At 43.8% G+C, this 20,818-nt stretch overlaps 1 protein-coding gene across 2 annotated transcripts in view; it reads left to right on the forward strand.

The window, feature by feature from the left end:
- Lrrc3b (leucine rich repeat containing 3B) overlaps positions 1-18,078 on the forward strand; it is an 85,260-nt gene extending 67,182 nt beyond the window's left edge. For both annotated transcript variants that reach the window (XM_041662735.1, XM_041662736.1), the window contains exon 2: positions 16,844-18,078. In XM_041662735.1, coding sequence (XP_041518669.1) covers positions 16,992-17,771 — 780 coding nt within the window. In that variant the 5' untranslated portion in view covers positions 16,844-16,991 and the 3' untranslated portion in view covers positions 17,772-18,078. The remainder of the gene's footprint in view (positions 1-16,843) is intronic.
- Positions 18,079-20,818: the final 2,740 nt, after the last annotated feature.

Raw genomic sequence — 20,818 nt, forward strand, 5'->3', positions numbered from 1 at the left:
TGGCTCTGGCAGCTGAGCTGCAAGGGTGGCTTCTGCTCCCACTTACTCTGTTGTGAACGGACTCTCCTATTTGGCAAGTGTCCGCTCACGTGTGACCAGAGTCTTGATTTTCCTGTCACACACAAGTGCCAGGTATTTCAGTTTGCAAGGAAATGCTGACCCCGGGGAGGGGAGGGGTCCAAGAGCCAAGCATGGGGATCCTGTATATGTAGTCGCTCCATTGGCCCTGGAGCCACGAGGACATCTTTCCCTACAAGAACTCCCTTTGCTGGCCCCTCACTCCTTGGGCGCATTTTCCCTTCACATTTCAAGACTGTATTTCTGAAAGAAAAAAAAAAGAATGTATTTCTGAAATTTGTGGGCAAGGCCTCCGTCATAGAACTGGACAACAGTATCAGTCCTGATTGGTTGCAGAATTAGGTTCTCTGTTTCTATTTTGAATCTAAGTTTGTGAAGAATAGCTCTAAGTGGCTTTCTATTCTCCCCTCCCCCGCTCGTTTCCCTATGGATGGCAGGCAGCTCAGAGGAGGCAAAGTCAGCCCTGGGTGGCACCAACGACCATCTCTTCCCATGAGCACTTAGAGTCAGGAGATGTTCCGCCCCGTTTTCATCTGCTTGGTCCTTCATTGAGCAGCTTGTCCTGAGCATGTGATAAGCCATCGCCACCATCCCCCCCCCCCCCCCTTAGTTCTGGGGAAGCCCGCAGCTGTGATATTCAGATGCTCTGTTGTCTCCACCGTGCCTGGATGTCTTGCTCTGCCCTGTCCAAACTTCCCATCTGTGACTTTAGGAATTGTTGGACTCAAAACAGGGAAAGAAAGGGAAAGAGGCGTTCCGTGTGCCGTGCTCCTCAGCCCGATGCTCGTAACTGGGGGAGTCTGGGAGATTATGCCAGATGCATCTTTCTCGTCCTCACAAGCTGTGACTCAGGGTAAAAATAAGACAGCTGCACCTGGCCAAACCCCTGTGAGAGCTTATGGTGTGTAAAGATTGGCTCCGTAAGGTAGCCTTGGCACTCTGTATCCTTAGGTAGACTCGACTTCTGTGAGCCAACCAACAGGCAAAGCAGAGGGAAAACAAAGGGATCTGTGCTGGAGGAGTGGAGAGGCCAGCAGAAGGAAGATGGCCATTCCAGAACATGCAAATTCCATCTGGCCAGATACCAGCCTTCCTGAGGACCCTGCCGCCTCCGTTTCCTGGTGGGCTAGGCTCTCTGTTTTTATTTTGAACATAATTGCATGAAGAATGGCTCTCAATTAGTAGTTCTCCATCCTTCCCTTTCTCTACATTTTTCTGCAACTATACCACACACGGTGAAATTTAGAACAGGGTGTTAGTACTGACGGTCTGCTTTTAGAGCTCATGCAAGCATTCAGAGGAGACAGGATGGGGATTCACTGCCATGTCTTACTCCCTCTCCTGGTCTCTCAGCTTCCCCTGAACAGATTTCTGCCACCTTTTCATGCTCTCCCCCCCCCCCCCACCTGCTGATTGGTTTTCAGTAGAGGAGCCTGGAAAATGCAAGAACTGTTCCATTACGTCTGAGCAAGGAGACAGGGAACCTCTCACTGCTTCAGGAAGACAATTAATGGGACTTGGAAAGTTTTATTTGGTGTGTTGTTGACAAAGCCAACTCCCAGGGTGGCTGTTAATTTTTCCGGGTACTTCCCAGAGGAGACTCATGCCAACTCAGGGCAATGCGCTTCCCAGTACGGCTTTGATGCGGTGCACAGGACGTAGGTGATAATAATCTCAGATTTTGGATTTGGGGGAATTCTTTTTAGCGAATAATGGCTTTTGCTTGGAAAATCACATCTATATTGACCTGAGAAAATAAAGGTACAGCCTGAAGAGGAGCCATACCACTGACCTAAGAACGACTCCTTCGTGAGCCCACTGCAACTGTAAGTAAGCAGAAGTGGCCTTCTGTGACCCTCCTGTCAGCACCAAAGGCTTTCTGGCAGCACTGTGAATGCCCTGGCCAGCGTTACCAATCCAAGAGTTTACACTCTGTTTTATCTTTAAGGACTTCAGCTTCTTTGAAAGAATACATCACAAAATGGAACCTATGAGATCAACTTTGACCTCCCACGATCCTCCAGGCAACCACAGAAAAGGTGGGGTTTTTAAATACGCATGCAGGTGCTCAGCAAAATGAAAACGTGAATCTGAAATCAAAGGGATGTTGTGTAGCTGTCAGTGACGGTTTTATGCCAGTTGCTTCTGCAGGCAGATTGGAGGCTTTCAGTTCAATATGGTGAGCGGTGGTTTGGAAAGGGACAACCGTCCAACCAGAAGGGCTGCTTTGAGGATGAGATGCTCCTGGGCTCTTCCTCTGCTCCTTCTTATGTGCCGCTCATGTGTTCCGCCTCCATGCCAGGCCATCACGCGCTTCCCTGCCTCTGCCCTGATTGGGAAGAACAGGTGGTGGATGGGTCAGCTGAGAAACGTGATTTCCCTACTCCTGCCTGATTGGGGTCAGGAACAGACTTCGGTCTCTGCTTCATTTGGGTGCCTCAGAGAGAATCACACGAGCTCACAGCCCTGGATAATGCTCGTGGATAGGAAATGACCAAAGTACAAATGGGAGAGAACTCCATGCGTTTCCACAGTAGCAAGGAAAGGATTCTGTTTAGTGGGAGATGAGACTTCAGACCGGACGCATGGTCACGATGAGTCCTGAATTGATACACGGTTATTATTTATGGCACTTGTGTATCATAGGACCACCAAGACATGACGTTAAATCCCCACTGGATTTCTGTAACCTTTGCTTCCTTTGACATTGTCTGTGGGATGAGCTGAGAGCTGGAGAGAAATAGAGGTTCAGTTTCCAAGATCACATTGGAAACAAAAACAGCTCAACAAAGGCACAGAAGTCAGATTTATTGTCCACAGACTAGATCCAGGCGCTGCTCAGGTGTCTTATCTCAATAATCTCGTTTTATCCTTATAAAATGCAGAAGTGGTAAGGGCTTCTATGGCTTTCTGCCCACACACAGGGGAATCAAGGCAAGTACCATGAAGGAACTGGAGTTTGGACAGTCTGACCCCAAATCTCTTAGCCTGAGCCTGAATAAGGTGCATGTTTCCCCATCACCCGTTGTTCTAGACATCAGGGATGCATGAGGAAACAGCATTTCAATTTGTTATTCAAGCTTGACCTTCAGATGGCATGAATATCTTTCATCTACGTGTCAGGTTTTTCTGGACTGCTCAGAGGTTACCATAACAACCCAGAATATTATTGACTCTGATGGTCAGCAAATAGAATTAAGTAATTTGTTTTCTAATGACAGTGGAATTGCTGGTGTCCTTCACCGCCGAGCAATGACAGCACTTGTGAATGGGGACTCTGTCACACTTTGTTAAAGAGCGTACACTTATTAGCTGTTGATGGTAAACAAGTACCAGTCATGCATGTGATGAGGGACAAATATATTAATATATTTTAATTGGGAGATGGTGATGTGTATCTATTATCTACATAATATAATATCCAAAAGGCACGTATCATTTACAGGTGTGAGTAGCTTGGTTCTCTATGACTCACCCTGACAGGTCACCTAAAGATTAAATAGCTGCATCTGATGACCCAGGCTTTCTCATCTGTAGGAAGCATAAATAGCTCAAACTTCAAAACCTCAGGTGGAACAGTTGACATCCATGTCACATGGCCTTCCATCATCCAGCAGGCTCCATGGAGTGTGTGAATATGTGTCTTGGCAGGGTCCTCAGGAGCAAAGCAAGCTACAGAGGTCTTTCAGAGGGACTCAAAATCATCCCTGTAACTCTGTCCGTCTGCTTGCTGATGTAGCCAAAGCAAGTCTTTAGCCAGGTAGATTCAAGACTCTCTCCCTGGATAGGAAGAGACCTAATGGCACATTGCAAAGGGGGCATGACTACTATAGAATGAGGGATACACTTTAGAAATACATATTTCTAAATTCATTTTACAGATGGAAATGTGGAGATGAAATGTCATCCTAAAAATCACAAAACTACTAGGAAAGTACTTTAACTCACCGATAATTAGCCGGTAATTGGATAACAAAGTTATACACTAAGACATGTCTAACTCTAAGGCTCTTTTTACTTTAGAAATTTTTGTCAGTGATGAGTTGGTTGATTAAGGAGTGATGCCACGTGCATCACTCTGAGTTACAGCCACAGCTCGATTTTCACTTTTTAATTTGAGACAGTCTCTCTAAGTTAGCTGGGCTGGCTTTGGACTCATTCTGTAGCCTGGGGTGACCTTACATTTGTGATCTTCCGTCCTCAGCATCTCTGAATAATTGAGATTACAGGCCTGAACTCATATGTCCATCAGGTCCAGACAAAGCTTTGTGGTTGTTTTTTTGTTTTTGTTTTTGTTTTTTTGTTTGTTTGGGCAAGGTCTTCTGTAGCTCAGGTGACTTCAAACTCAGAATGTTGGCAAGGGTGACCTTGAACTCCTCTCCTGCCCACGTGTTAGGATTGGAAATACTCAATGAAAGATGAGAAAGTAGCGAAGTATAAAATTCACAGAGCAAGAGCCCTTTCATTGTCATTATTAGAGGCATGGATTGTGTCAATCAAGGGATATTGCTTTCATTAACCACCAACCCTGAGTTATAGCCACAGGTTGTCACTTTCTCATCTCTGCCTGGGTGGGCCTTAGTGGGGTGGGTGTTGCTCGCAGTAGTACTACAGATTGGTACTGACCAAGTGTGTGGCTGGACTCCCCCATGCAAGCTCTTCACACTCCCCGAAAGCTTGTTGGTGAAGTATGGTTGTCACCAGCAGGAGCTGTAGCATTGTGAGTATTAGTGCCATTCTATTCGTTTTGAATTCAGAGTGTAGTACTGTGTGAACACAATGCTGCATGGGGACTCTCCGGTAGGGACTCTTGGGTTTGAGTAAATCTGGGTTATGTGTTAGTATGATGTTGAGTCTCAGAAACTCTAAAGGACTCATGTCCACCATTATTCTCAAAACCAAAAAGATAACTTTAGGGTATTCATCTGATACAACTCATAGACACTTGGAATCCTAAGGAATGCTTTGAAAACGCAAATATCTCTACCCAGATACATCAGCCAGTAGCACACAGCTCCACCAGTGCCTGTGAGAATGAAGTAGGGAATATATTCCCTTGTGGAGTAGGATCTGAGACGAGAACATTGGCTTGTCCTAGGGCCTCACCTGGAATGGGGACTGAAAGAGGAACCTGGATTTGCATAGATTCAGGCCTATACCATCTCCTATATACTTTTTTAAGATTCAGAAAGTTTAAACTGTCCAGGGTGGCTAGTTGATAAGGATAACTATGCCTCCTGGGCATGTTTATCCTCTGTAGGTTCTTAAGGAGATGAGGCTTGCAATCAGGCCTGATAGACCAATCCTTTTTTTTATTGTTTGGATTCTAATCATCTTCATGGCAAATGTTTACAACCTAAGTTAGCTACCAGAGCCTTCTCCTGAACATGTAAGCATTAACATTTGTTAGTGTTCAATCATCCTTTGAAAGCTCTTACCATTGTGTGTGTGTGTGTGTGTGTGTCTGTCTGTCTGTCTGTCTGCAGATTTGTCCATGCATGGGTATGTTTGTGTTCATGCATGCATGTGTACCTGCATGTTAATATACACATGTGCCTAGGCATGTATGCGTTCTACAAGTGTGCCTGTATACGTGTTTATATGTATTTTTGTGCATTTGATCATATGTGCATATATACTGCTTTGTGAAAGTTTGTGAATGCATTGTATGAGTTCATGTATAGACATGTGTGTTGTGTGTATATCCATGTGTGCGTTTGCATGTGATTTCTTCCTGTTTCTTTCCCAGGTGGTCATTCATTCAAACTTTCCCCTCAGTGATACATATCTGAAATTTTAAGATACAGATTGTTTCAGGGTTTTTTTTTGATACGCCATATTTATTTAATCAATTTGTTATAGTGGATATTGAAATGAATTATAGTTTTCAAGGCTTTTATAGTTGTTTAGCATGTATGTGAGCATGTCAAGGTGAACATGTAGAGGCCAAAGAGAGACTGTCAGAGGTTGGCTTTCTCTCTTTCCCAATGTTGGGGTTCTAGAGACTGAACTCAGGTCTTTGCACTTGGTGACTAGAACTTTGGCCAGCTGAGCCATCTTGTCAGTCTTGTTTCTAGTTTTTTTTTAACCTTTTTTCAAATCAAAATACAAAAAAAAAAAAAAATCCATGGAAATTGCATAAAATCATCATCTCCCGAGTGACTTCCTTGTCAAGAAAAATGCTCCAGGAGTTATAGTGAACAAGTGTGTGTGTGTGTGTGTGTGTGTGTGTGTGTGTGTGCGCGCGCGCACGCGTGCATGTGTGCTTGAATGTGTACATGTGCATGCATGTGGACTCACACCATCATGAAGCCCAGGAAATTATAAGTTACTGCAATAGCATCTCAAACACAGACTGCACGCTCAGGCTTCCCCAGCTCTTCAAGTCCTATCTCCCTCCCCCCAACTGTCTTTGCAAAGTAGCGCTCCTTTCTGGAAGCTGTGTGTCCTGTCTTCCTGTTGTCGCTGCTGTGACCTCCTCTGTCGCTCTGTGTTTGTCTCCCTGCTCTCACAGTTCACTCGAGAGTGCCTCCAGTTTTGTGTTAGTGTGATTCTTTCATCTCAACTGGAGCCAGGTGGTGAGTTTGTCCTGACATGAATGAGGTACAAACCATTTCTTTTAGGTATAAGAGCTGAAATTCTCCAACAAAATTATGTGTTATTTTTTTGTCACTGCTACTGAAATCTAAGACAGAGAGTCTTCTTTACTGACTAAGGACTTCTGGGAACATCCTGCCCTTGAACTTTGCCCAATAGCCTGGAAACTCTGGCAGCACTGAAGCGGATGCTGTTGATTTTTTGGTTTATCCTTGGTGTATTGGGTCGGTACTAAAGCATCTGCAGTATGGGAGTGTGTGACTTGTTAGATGCATGGACACTGCTTCTTGTGGAGCTGAGATTTGAAAGCAAGTGGAGGCCCTATTTTGGGATCTCAATCCCATGCTTTCTCTCCCAAGTCAGTGACTATCGTCAATTTAATACAGAGTTGAAAGGGGACAGGCTTAAGAAGGATAAGATGTTTGAAAAAGGCAATAGTCACTTTTCACCACAGAGCTCCATCTGAATCCAACGTCAGTTAGGTCTTTGTAAAAGTGACCTTCAAGCAACCTGCACTCTGATGAGACATTGAGAGCTTAGTTTCTGGAGATTACATTTTAAAAGTTTCCAAAGCTCTCACTACTGAAGCTATATAAGAGCATGCTGAGAAGTAGTAATAGAGAAGCAGAGAGAAGCCAAGGTGGATGGGCTCCCACTTAATCTCATAAACTTAAGGCGTGCTGTATAATAATTATGGATATTAGTCAAGACGTGGGAATATCTTTGTCCTGTGCTCTGAACCCACAGCAGGAAAAATTTCTGGTTGTAAAAACAGAGTCCAAGTCTTTCCAGTGGATTCATGGACAAGAAGAGATCTGAAACCCTTCTGAACAGTGTGACTCTTAGCTCATGTAGAGAGGAGGCACAATGTTCCGAAGAGCCAATGGTTGCCTACTTTCTCAATGTTTCAATTAAAGATGTGGGCCAGTTAGAATTTCTATTGCTGTGATGAAACCATGACCCAAAGCAAATCGGCGAGCAAAGGGTTTATTTCGCCTACACTTCCACATCTGAGTCCATCATTGAAGGAAGTCAGGACAGGAACTCAAACGGGACAAGAATCTGGAGGTGGAGCTGATGCAGAGGCTTTGGAGGGGGGCTGCTTACTGGCTTGCTCAATCTACTTTTTTATAGAACTCAGGACCTCAATCAATCAACCCTCCTCCATCAACCACTAGTTAAGAAAATGCCCTACAGCTAGATCATATGGAAGCATTTCCTCAAGGGAGGCTCCTTCCTCTCTGGAAATTCTAGCTTGTATCAAGTTGACATAAAACCAGCCAGCACAAGATAGATTCTGTGATGTTGGTTTTAGGCAGGCAAAAAGCTGTAGTACACCTAACTGGGACAAGAGCATTGTGATGTCAGAGAGGACTATGAGGGCCTCACCAGAGAAGGTGAGGGTATGTAGTCTCGGCTTTACCAGACTTTGTCAGGAGATTCAGAAAGCTGATTTGATATTAAATCAGTGTTTTTATTTACATATTCTCAGTAATGGAAACGGAAATGAAAGGAGAGACACAAAGAGTGCATAGTGGATGGGAACTAGCCTGAGAGGCATAGGTCCCTGAGACTTCTGAGGTAAGAGTTCTGTCCTGAGGGACATCTGAGATCCCCATTCTGTCCTGACGATATGTGGAGACCCAGTTCTTATCTGGGAACACCTGGGATTCCAGGTTTTATCTGGGGGGACATCAGGGTCTATCTGCTGTCCTGAGGGACATCTAAGATCCAGATTCTGTCTTGGGGACATCGAGTTTTCTAGTTCTTCCCTTCATGACTTCTGGAATCCAGGTTCTGATCTGAGTGGATCGGGGATCTGAGTCCTGTGTTGAGAGATACCTGTAACCCAAGCTCTGTCCTGTAGCATGTCTGTAGCCTGTTTTCTGTTCTGAGAGTTGTCTTCTTCCCTCCTCTTCTGCCACCATCATTTTTACAACACATAGCAGTTGCGTAGAGACAAAATACATCTAGGCTGGCGTTTCCCCATTCTGTGGAGTTAGAGGAACAGGAAACAGAGGGACATGATTGACCATTTTTACAGAACGCTATGATATCCGACTCCACCAAGGCTGAAATGCTGGACTCAGGTTCTGTGTATGATCCCGTGCAGGTTCACCACAGACAGGCTGTAACCTACACAAGCCTTTATTTGTTCATCATGTCAGGGCCACAGTTGCTCCTGGAGAGTTGTCAGGATCTTTGTACATCCCTGGGAAAATGTGATTCCACTTTCTCCTCCAGCATTCCCTTAATCTCCATCCATTGGATTGTTCTCAGCCTCTGAATGAGAACACCGCTCAACCTGATAGTTTCATGATTAGAGTAAGGTAGTAGATAACCTTACCATCATTTTATGTAACAAACTTAATTTAAACCAAAGTACAAATTTATTCTAGAATATTAATCATAACATTGAATCTTATATTCAACTTTTCTCCACATTCTTTCTGTTAGGAATATTTCCTAAGACGAGCCGCTCTGCCAGCACAAAGAAATCCAATCAGACCAGATAAACCCAATTAAAATGCCCATGTTTAATAAATGTTGCACTTTCAGGTGGCCAGGACAGCATAGCAAGGGAGAGAGAGAGACAAAGGGGGAATCCACCCAAACCCAAAAGCCAAATATTCTTTCTGGCGCAAGCCTAAATAGCCTGGGGGAGTAGTCCTGACCCTCCCTGGGGAGGGGTCAGCGCTTGGCTGGCTGGGAGTTGGAGTCCAAGTCAGGGCAATTGCTAGGCCAGGAGCTTCCAATCATGCAAGACTTTTTGATAGAAATATTTCTTTTTTTTTTTTTTTTTTTTTTTGGTTTTTCGAGACAGGGTTTCTCTGTGGTTTTGGAGCCTGTCCTGGAACTAGCTCTTGTAGACCAGGCTGGTCTTGAACTCACAGAGATCCACCTGCCTCTGCCTCCCGAGTACTGGGATTAAATGTGTGCGCCACCACCGCCCGGCTGGAAATATTTCTTAACAGATATGGGATGTTAGAGTGTTGGGGTGACACCCCCAGCTTAATATTACATTCCAGACTCTTTGGATATAGGGGTGTGACTTTTGACTAAACAGTTTTGTTTTAAACTAAAGAGGAATAGGGAATTGTTTTCTTCTCTCTGTTCTACCCACTCCACTCCCAGATCAGGTGAGATAGCAGCTGCCCTTGGAAGTACAAATGGATGGCAAGATTCATGGTGGCTTGACTTGATTCTTTCCTGAGACTTCTCTGTGACACAGACCCACTCTATGATTCCATGACTCTGAGACCATATGAATTGCAGATGTCCACACATCTAAACCTAAGATTCAGGATTATGCCATATTATCTCGTTGCTGAGACACTTTTACCCTGGAAACTAGATTGTTTGGAGGACATCTTTGTCTTTGGTGACTATATATGACCCACAGGAACCAGTGTAACATCTTTATTTATACATTAAAGATTGGACCCACTCAACCTCCAAATATCACCAAGACCACCTCCAAACAAAAGACCTGGCTCTGATTCTAGATCACCCTCTTCCATCAACTCTCAGGGTCATGTAATAAACTACTCTTGGAGAAGATGATGAATGAGGTATCTTTGGACCCTTGCCATCCTTCAAGTAAGTTTGAAGATGTTAGACTACCATGGTATGTGCTGTGCAAATGTCATGTAGTAGCTTAAGCCCTCACTTGGGAACTCTACATCCATTTTACCAGGGCTCTGGTCAGAATTTCAGTTACTACCCTCTTAGATGGGTGTATCTCTGAGAAAATGCTGGGCATGTAAAGTCAAATGGTAGCTGTCTATGATAAAATGAGAACAGATCCAAATTCATTTCAGTATGCTTTTACTAACGTGACTTACGTGAAAATGGGTGAGACTCTGAATACCCTCTGTGGTCATGTAGTCTAGTAACTGTACTAGGTAAGTAGTTATTAGACTAGAGAGTGATGATGAGCCTTGGTTGGGATACCGCAGAAACAGAGGTTGGGAGCTTTGGTGCCGTTCATGGAATGCTCAGTCCCAGCTGACATCATCAAGGGGCTCCAGGTTGGTGGCTGCAGGGTGTGGCTCACACTTCCAGTTTTTGTGGATTACTCGTTGATGTTTTCAGTTTCTCATCCTGAAATGTGATCTGCTTTTGTTCCCCGGGCTGCCACTGTGCAGCCCTTGCATGGAGAGTACAATGCTAAATAACCACATTAGGTTAGTTTTCTCGCTACTCCAGGATTCCTTTGTACTCTTACCGTTTCAGTGTCTGCAGTAGTTTCATGCCCTAAGAATTCCAAACCACAGAGAAGTGAGTAAAATACAGTTTTTTTTTTCTTCTGGCAGGCTCAGTCTCACTGTCTGCTTAGAGTCGGCACAATTGTGTGTATTCCTTTGCATGGTTACCTCTTTTAAAAACATAATACATACTTGTGATTTGACTTTAAGAACCTCCTTTACCAAGCTATTTTGGGGTCATCCTTTGCTATCCTTACATCAGCGAAGCTTGTCTCTAAATTTAGGATGATAATACTGGTGAAAAAAACGAGTTCACTGCTCTCTGCGCTCTGAAGGGGCTGAGAACATTTTCTTCCTTTCACTTTTTTTTGTCTTTTTTTAAATAGATTTTTATTGAGCTCTACATTTTTCTCTGCTCCCCTCCCTGTCTCTCCCCTCTCCCCTTCAAATCTTTCCCAAGATCCCCGTGCTCCCAATTTACTCAGGAGATCTTTCCTTTTTCTACTTTCTACTTCCCATGTAGATTAGATCTATGTAAGTCTCTCTTTGGGTCCTCATTATTGTCTAGGTTCTCTGGGATTGTGATTTGTGGGTTGGTTTTCTTTGCTTTATGTTTAAAACCAATTATAAGTGAGTACATGTGATAATTGTCTTTTTGTGTTCGGGTTACCTCACTCAAAATAATGTTTTCTAGGTCCATCCATTTTTCTGCAAAATTCAAGATGTCATTTTTTTTCTGCTGTGTAGTACTCCATTGGGTAAATGTACCACATTTTCCTTATCTATTCTTCAGTCGAGGAGCATTTAGGTTGTTTCCAGGTTCTGGCTATGAGACACAATCCTGCTATGAACGTAGTTGAGCACATGTCCTTGTGGCATGCTTGAGCATCCTTTGGATATACACCCAAAAGTGGTATTACCGGGTCTCTTCACGTTTGTTGACAGTAGATGTTCTTTCTGTTTTTGAAAAGGATCATAGATGTCTTGACTAAATTTGTTTCAGTGGTAGTGATATACTTTGGTTTATATGGCATGTATTGTGTGTGTGTGTGTTATGTGTGATTTGTGTGTATGTATATATATGTATACTAAATATATGCATATATAATTTTTCTGTCCATTCTCTTCTTGGATCATTTTCTTTCTCCTTTGAAGTCTTTTCTGTAAGTTTAAAAGCAGACCAACATAAGCCCTGTGTATTATAATCTTCCTCTTGACTTGTGTATGACTCTCCGACACAGAGAAATTACAATGTACATAATTATGTGATATTTCCCCCCATTGATTTGACTACTCGATTGTGTGTTTAGAGGTTTTCCTGTTTTGTGGCTTTTACCTTTAAACTAAATCCTCCTGGCTAAAAGCAACATTGGTCAGAATGCAGTTAGTACATCTGTTTCTTCTGCAATGGCACACTCTGTTACCCAGATAGTCCTGACTATCCCTTTATCACAAGAAAAAATAGAGAACAGGACAGGGGCAATCAGTCAGCTGCTAGGTGAACTGTCTTCTGTCTGCTAAGTAGACTTAGTTTTCTTCATTCTGGAAAGGGTGTTTGATGGCTGTCACCAACTCCAGCATTATTTTTGTAGTTCACAAGCTTGTGTAGTTAGAAAATACGAGCAAGGCATGAGTCTTGGGATGAAAAGGTCCTCTTATGGGAACAAGTCACAGCTAGACCCCACATTTGGAAATATTATAGCTTTTGGTTGCCACAGGCAAGAGGATCAATAAATAGAGATAATGGCGTCCTGTGAATTGGCACGTGCAAAGAAGTTCTGAGCTAGGAAAGATGCTTTGGAACTTGGTCTTGTCCCATCAATGAGACCAGTTCTGTAGTAGAGGGACAGTTGATGAGCAGGGAGGCCAATTCTGTATCAGCGAGACAGTTGGTAATCAGTGAGTCCAGTTCCGTATCAGGACAGCCAGTGGCCAGGGAGTCCAGTTCTGTATCAGGACAGCCACTGACTAGGGAGTCCCACTCTTACCAGGACAACCAGTGACAGCCACAGCTGTCTCTGTCTTCCCTCTGTGACCCCAGTCCTTCTCATGTTGACAGCAATCTGCCACCCTCTTCTCCCAGCACCATAGCTCGCTTCCTCTGTGCGCAAAGTTGAATCCAAACCAATTGGGGTGTTCATGTTTCCATGCTCCTGTTAGCGTCGTACTTTGTAGGTGATGTCCAGTGAGAGAACAGTTAACTCTTTCTGAGAGCTTCATCTGCCCGTCAGCTGTTGTCCATTGTGCAAAAAATTCAGACCATGCCATGCTGCCAGTCATTTTGAACTAGTGAGTCAGCGTCACAAGCCCTCCCGTCCTCCCTTGTGAAAATGACCTGACTTTATTGACTCTTTTGACTGGGCTGTGTTTCTCCTGGACACTACATCAACCTACTTTCTCCTGTGATGTAGCACAAGTTCATTTCTCCCGGTTTTGGGAAATAGGATACCCGAGATCAATCAAGGTCTCAAAAGATTTTGTAGATAGTGGAGGCTTATTTCCTAGTTCAAAGATGTTTCTCTCTGTGTGTCCTCACATAGCACAGAGACGAGAATTTCTCTGAAAATGCTTACACAGACACTAATGCCGCCTTCAAGGGATCTACCGTAGACATGTTTGTGTTATCCATGTCTTGGTATTAGATTTCAACACATGAGTCATCTGAGTGCTTAAATATTCAGGCCATAGCAGCTCTCTATATTCTGTATATTTTGCTGTTATATCCCAGTTTGGGGTATAAAACAAGCCACAGTAGCTGAACCATCTAGTTAATCTTGAGAGGCTTTATTTTTTTTTCATCATTTTTCAAATGTCACAGTTAGAAAATGCGACACTTGTTTGGAACGAACATGCCTAGAAGAAAGAGGTGTTCTGTATTAGTTTTCTTAGTAAGCATTCCAGGCATGGATAGCTCACTGGAAATAAGGGATATCATCTCAAAATGGACTGCGCTCTTATGTTGAGGTCTCAGTGTCATTCAGACCCATTTCTTTCGTGTGACCCTGGCTATTGAAACGGTAATCCTAGACAACAAAGAGGACCCTAGGAGAAGCATACATTGATCCACTTAGGAAGGAGAAAAGACAAGATCTCCTGAGTAAATTGGTAGCATGGGGGGGCAGAGGTAGGGTAGAAGGGGAGAGGGGAGGAAGAAATGGGAGTGGGAAAAATGTATAGCTCAATAAAAACAATTTAAAAAATAGCACTAATAAAAATGAAAATTCTAGAGAAACCATCACCAAGTCTATAGGAGTTTAATAACAAAAAGATCTGTCTTCCCATCTCCTCTGGTACCCGTTCTCACAGTTTTCCCAAGGTTCACCACGTTAGCATGTGGAACCAGTAGGCATTTAATGAGCTGGTTATTAAGTTAAAGATAGTAACAGTTGTCACTGTGAGTACTAAGAAGCATAGACAGGCTTTTCAATATCACATTGCATCATTTGCTAACAGTATTTGTATCTTACAATGTGTCAGGCACCATGTAGATGGTGGACACACACCCAAAAGGGTGATAGTAGCTGTACTTGATAAGTGCTGAGCTCTTACTGTCTATAACTTGCCTCGTACAGTTCTAAGATCAACTTCATAATTAAGTGTCTTTGCAATGTTGAGTCAAAGACAAAGTAATGCTATTTAGACAGATGGAATAATCTCAACAAGGACTCAGGTTGGACCACATGGCACTTATGGACTATTTACTGTTGTTTCCAAATGAGACAGACACAAGGATATAACCTCAAGGAATTCATACTCTGAACTAAGGAACTTGTCTATCTAGAAACCAGTCAACTTAAAAATCTCAGGAGTGTGAAGGCCACAAAGAGTTTGCTACCTTTCTGTTAATCTGTGACTGATACCCACGCCGGGTTGATGGATGACTTGGTTGGTGTGAACTTCCTCTTTTTCCACCAGCAAAGCCTTTTGTCTTGTTCCCTCTGCCATCCTGCCATCCTCAGTCCATACTTTTGCCCCTTTCTGTTTTTTTCTGTGCACCCTTCCCTTTCTTGTTCCTGTGGGCTCTCTCCCACCTAGGCAATTATTGAAGATTACCAAATGCCACAGTGTAGCTTCAGTGGAGACCATGGGAGGGAAGGAGACATGAGGTGTTGACAGAGGGCTTGGTACAGGGGGGCTTCTTCCTTTCTGCTTCCTGGTATCTAATGGACTGGAGGAAAGCAGGAGCCCACTTGTTGCCCAGTGTGCTGGGCTCCTTCCTTCTTGCTTTCTGGCACTCCAGGCCTGCAGCGCTCCAAAAGTACATCCTTGCCACTCTGTTGTTGTTCATCTAATTCTTCTGTGATTAACAACTCAGTTCGTCATGCTTCCAGCTCACATTAATCATCTTTTTCTGTGAGTTTGGTAACATTTGGAGTCATTTCCCTAGGAATCTATCCATCTGGGATCTCTATAAAAGAGATGTTTGCACAAGACTGTCTGATGCTCACTGCTGAGACTGAAGGTGCTTATTGTTCCCAGCATCCTGAAAGGATGCTTCTGAAGTCAGCTGTGGTTCCTTCACCATTCAGGGCCCATCAGTTGAACTCCACGAGGTTCCCAACATGAATCAAGACCCAAAGAGGTTTTGGCTACAATTTAATAGTAATGACCATCTCTAATAGCAGCACTCTGTGGAGCCTGCCTATACTTCTGGACAGATGGGAGTGGAGGGAGCTGTGGGGGGCAGTGGGAAGAGGGGGGAGATGGATGAGTCAGAGCAATCTTTGGCAGGATTCCTGACTTTACACCTACACACTATTTGACCTTAGACAAGACACATAATCTCACTAAGATCCATTCACTCCTTCTGCGAGGTAGGTTCTGAATGTCGGCAAGTATTCTTTCCTCTGCTCTCTGCTGTTGAGGAAACACTACAATATTGTTAGTGATGTTCAGTTTTGCAATGCCCGCACTTCTTTCCAAAACTAACAAGGTGGTCTGTGTGTATGTGTGTGTGTACATGTAACATATATATTACTTACAAGAATGAGAAAAAAATCTATCGGGGAGTTTCCACAGCTGCTTCTAACAATAACATATTTGTTTATGCACACACAGTATATACACATATATAACAGTATATATAAATGATATGTATATGAATAATTTATATAGTGTGTATGTATGTGTGTATTATGGGCAAGCATCAGTGAAAGAACAAGTAACCTATTGGGCATGTCCTAGAAGTCAGTATATCTTAATTATCTCTCTCTCTCTCTCTCTCTCTCTTTCTCTCTCTCTCTCTTTTTATAAAAAAGCATTACAGCAATGTGCCTTGTTTGAGTTGGGTAGAGGATATGTTGCTTAGGAAACAGGCAGAGAACCCTTTGGGATTCAGTTGTGAGCATCCTCTTAGGTACTGTGAAGTCTCCGGAGCTCAGAAAGAAAGCAGTTCTTGGGGAGGCTCTTGGTTTGCCCCCCAACGTCATGCAGTGAAGGTCAGAGACATCCATCCACTTCTTAACACAAGTCAGATGTTTCTTTCGAGACAATATTCTAAATTGAGTATCTTCTCAAAGCCCATGGCAGGCATTTTTGTCTATGATCATTAGCCTTCATAGACAGGTATCCATCCTTGTTGCTGCCCAAGAGAAGGACTGAATTGCATAATGCCTCTTTTACTGGAGGAAGAGTAAAAAATGTGATTAAATTTTATGGCCATAGAAAGGTCTGGGAGTGGAGAAGAAGAGATGGGAGAAGTTTGTTCTAATTCTGCCCTGGCTGAAAACAAGGTCATAGGATGTGGAAATGTTGATCTCTATTCAGAGTCTTTTCCAATATCTGGGGATTTCAGCAGGAGATTCCCATTACACAGGAAACCTCCAGTGACTTTGACGGAAATTACCTGCCTAACTCACCTTCCTGCTGCGGTAGAAAGCCAAACACCCGAGGGCACCTTTTAATTGCCACACTGCTCTCCTTCCAGAGAAGCTAATTGCATCTGCTTCCCTTTCTTTTAGGTTTCCAAGCAAGGACAGGAATGATGAAGGCTGTGCGGTAACTGCAGACTTTTGAGCCACTCAGGAAGGAAATCCGGAGTGTGGCCAGAATAGTTGCAATCCGTGGAGTCAATGAGGAATGGACTCGTGATTATGCTGAGATTCCAGCATGAATCTGGTCGACCTGTGGCTATCCCGTTCCCTCTCCATGTGTCTCCTCCTCCAGAGCTTTGTTCTGATGATACTGTGTTTTCATTCTGCCAGTATGTGTCCCAAAGGCTGCCTTTGCTCTTCCTCTGGCGGTTTAAATGTCACCTGTAGCAATGCAAACCTCAAGGAAATACCCAGAGATCTCCCTCCTGAAACAGTTTTGCTGTATCTGGACTCCAATCAGATCACATCGATCCCCAATGAGATTTTTAAGGACCTCCACCAACTGAGGGTTCTCAACCTGTCCAAAAACGGCATCGAGTTTATCGATGAGCATGCGTTCAAGGGAGTAGCAGAAACCTTGCAGACCCTGGACCTCTCAGACAACAGGATTCAAAGCGTGCACAAAAATGCCTTCAATAATCTGAAGGCTAGGGCCAGAATCGCCAACAACCCTTGGCACTGTGACTGCACCCTCCAGCAAGTTCTGAGGAGCATGGCATCCAATCACGAGACAGCACACAATGTAATTTGCAAGACCTCGGTGTTGGATGAGCATGCCGGGAGACCGTTCCTCAACGCTGCCAACGACGCTGACCTTTGTAACCTCCCGAAAAAGACAACTGACTATGCCATGCTCGTCACCATGTTTGGCTGGTTCACCATGGTGATCTCGTACGTGGTGTATTACGTAAGGCAGAATCAGGAGGACGCCCGGAGACACCTTGAATACTTGAAATCCCTGCCAAGCAGGCAAAAGAAGGCAGACGAGCCCGATGACATTAGCACTGTGGTATAACAGCCACGCTGACTGGCACTGGGAAAGTAGCTTCTGGTTGTAGTAGAATAAGTGGTTCACTTCTCCCTTCATTGTACACGATTAAAAAAAACTTTGTATTTTAGTTTCTTTGGAATCGCGCCAATGTTGAACTTTTCGCGAACTCTGCACCACCGATAATTTTAGTTTAGGTGATCTTCTCCTCATCAATTGTGCCCCTGGTCCTGAGTAACAAGCTCTCTGAACGTTAGTCAGACCCATCTCACTATTTAATAATGAAATTTATTTTTTTAATTTAAAACTGAATAAAAGCTTAACTTTGAACCGTGGAAAACAGTGTGACCTATTGGTTAAGAAACAATGTCGTCCGGCCACTTGCTTTAACGAGAGAAAGCCAACCCTTTCTCTCCAACCCCTGCTACTCCAAGGGACTGTTCTAGCGAAAGGTGTATCCTCACAAGCTCTGGGTCACCCTGGGGCGCCAGAGCTGAATTATTGAAGTGTCTGCCAGACTTTAGCTAGCCAAGATGATTATACAAATGTGTTTTCCCCAGACTGGGTAGGTTAGGATGCCTGCTGACTAGCATCTGATTTTCAAAATGAGTAGGTTTCGCAAGGAAGAAACAAATCCTTGCTTCTACTCTCTGCTGGACGCCATGAGAAAGTAAAAACACTGGCCTGTATCTTATCGTCAAGACTGCCTTCTGGTGGGTAGGCATGTGTGGTGGGCACAGAAATAGCTTTGTTAGAAGAGGAAGGGCGCACCAGCTCTGTGGGAGCCACTGTGTGGGCACAGTAATGCCACTCATGTCTCTAACCTCTCACCAACAGAGAAAGTGACCATCGGCCTGGGCATAGAAAACATAGATCCAGCCCCCTGCCAGGTAGAGACCATTGCAGCTTGGGTTTGAACCAGGTCTGCTCTGAACAGAGGTCTTCTCATCGACAGTCCTTCTGTGTTGAGTTACAAACACAGAATGGGCGTGATAGAAACACGCTAACAGGAAGTTGCATGAGTTTTGTCATCGGATGTCATTGTATGCAGTCTGCCACACAGAGGAGATAATATGTCCCAGTATGTCCCAGCTGTGGGCAGACACACCAGAAGCACATTTGGCTCCAGGAGTGGGTACTGATAGGCTTGTTTATTTGTTTGTTTTAGGGTGGATGCGTTCAGGTAAGCATGAAGGACCAAAAATAGGGACACATAGGAGCGAAGGTAAGGAGCTGTTCCCAGTGACGGATTCTCTGTGGAGAGTAAGACACAAGTCCAGACCCTTCGGTAACTTTAACTGGAGAATAGCCATCATCTGTCATCACACACCAGTTATGAAAGGAACACTTACTTTGCACCAAATAGCAATATTAACTGATGCTTGCAAGACCCTGTGAGATAGGGTTGGAGTTACGTAACAGATTCAGGAGCCCAGCACTTGTAAGAAACTGTATACCCCTGCTCATGACACATACACGGACACCTGTAGCCTCCGGACCACTCCTGTCTGCCATTCTGTCATAGACTCAGCTTCCTTCACAGGGTGGTTGGCTCCTCTGCCACATGAGATTACAAATACCTACATGACAATCCATTTAAAAACAGATGGGAATTGCTCTGTGTATGGCCCGTGTATGAAAGAGGGTTAGCGTGCTCTTGTGAGCCATGTGGCCTTATCCAGTCCACACAAGATTATCTGAAGGGTGTCAACACTCACAGTTCTACCTTCAGAAAGCCCTGAAGGTCTGACTGTGACCATAGTCTGTTGGAAGGACCGCTGAAGAAATCAGCAGTCCCCTCGAAGCACACTGGTCCTTTTGTGCCCACAGCCACTTTAACCATTCCAAGATGCATTAGTCTAGCCCCAAATATAGAAATAAATAACTCTCCGATGTGAAATTTGTGTTAGGGCCTAGAACTTCTGCACCCAGGAGTTTGAAGTCTGATGACCTGCCTTGGATCCGGATGGAAGAGCCAGTCCGAGGAGTCAGAGCCGTCCTGAAGGTACAGCGCCCCCTGGAGGATAGTTCTGTAATACACTGCAAACACTACATGGGAAAAAGACGCCCTTTGACTAAAGTTTAGCTTTAACAATTAAAGTGTGTTTACTTGAATTATGAGTCACATTCATTGTGGAAAATCTTCCACAGATAGATTAGATAATACATCCCAGGTCACTCCGTCCAAAATCATCTTTATGTCCTTACTAATGACAGCTTATTTTCCTCATGGTCAATCCATTAATCCAATGAATGTTCTCAAAAATGGAAGGTCTCTGAGGATTTGATGAGAATAATCATATCCTTGTTAAGTACCCACACACTTGGTTTATAACTCTCCATGTCGAGCTGAGAGACATGCCACAGTTTCCAGGACTCCCTCCCTAATTCTGTCTGTAGATTATCCTGTTACAGGGTCTTCGGTGATTCAAGAAGGCAAACATTAATTTAGGTTGCCACGAATTGAATGGAAGTTTATTAGATAATAAAAATCAAATAAAAGTAATTAAAGTAGCGGATTAGCATGTCTATTTGTGACCACAACAGAAGGGAAATGATCTAATTGCCAGAGTGTAGGAATATCTTCCCACAAGGCCAACGATGTACTGAGCCGCCCAGTGGAAGAATCTGTTAAGTGAGAGCCTACAGTCTCGGTCTAGATTGATGCCTCGTTTCCCACCCCTCTGTGGGAGTTTCTGTTCCCGATGAACCACAGGAAGAATTTAGAAATTGCCTACCTTCCTGTTGTCCTAGGCACACCGCAGTTCAATACTTCAGTACTTGAAGTGGCAGTACCTTTTCTCAGTCTGTGTTTTTTCTCTCAACCTCCACCTTTTGGATTAAAAAAAGAAAAAAAAATAAAAAGATGCCCCTGGGAATTTTCATCTAATCTTTGACAATGTGCTTATCTCTGAAGCAGAGCAAAGAGTAAAACAAGCCAACTCAACTAGAACACGTTTAAAAGTGATTAAAAAAAAAAAGCTTACATAAGGGAAGATTGAACTTCCACGAACACTTGGACAAACTGCAGCCACTGCCGTAGCCTGAATAGTGTGAGCGCTGTGCTTTTTCTT

Source organism: Microtus oregoni, unplaced genomic scaffold (assembly GCF_018167655.1).
Source record: "Microtus oregoni isolate MIOR12 unplaced genomic scaffold, Mior012 000013F_ref0000133, whole genome shotgun sequence".
In the NCBI taxonomy this organism is placed as follows: domain Eukaryota; kingdom Metazoa; phylum Chordata; class Mammalia; order Rodentia; family Cricetidae; genus Microtus; species Microtus oregoni.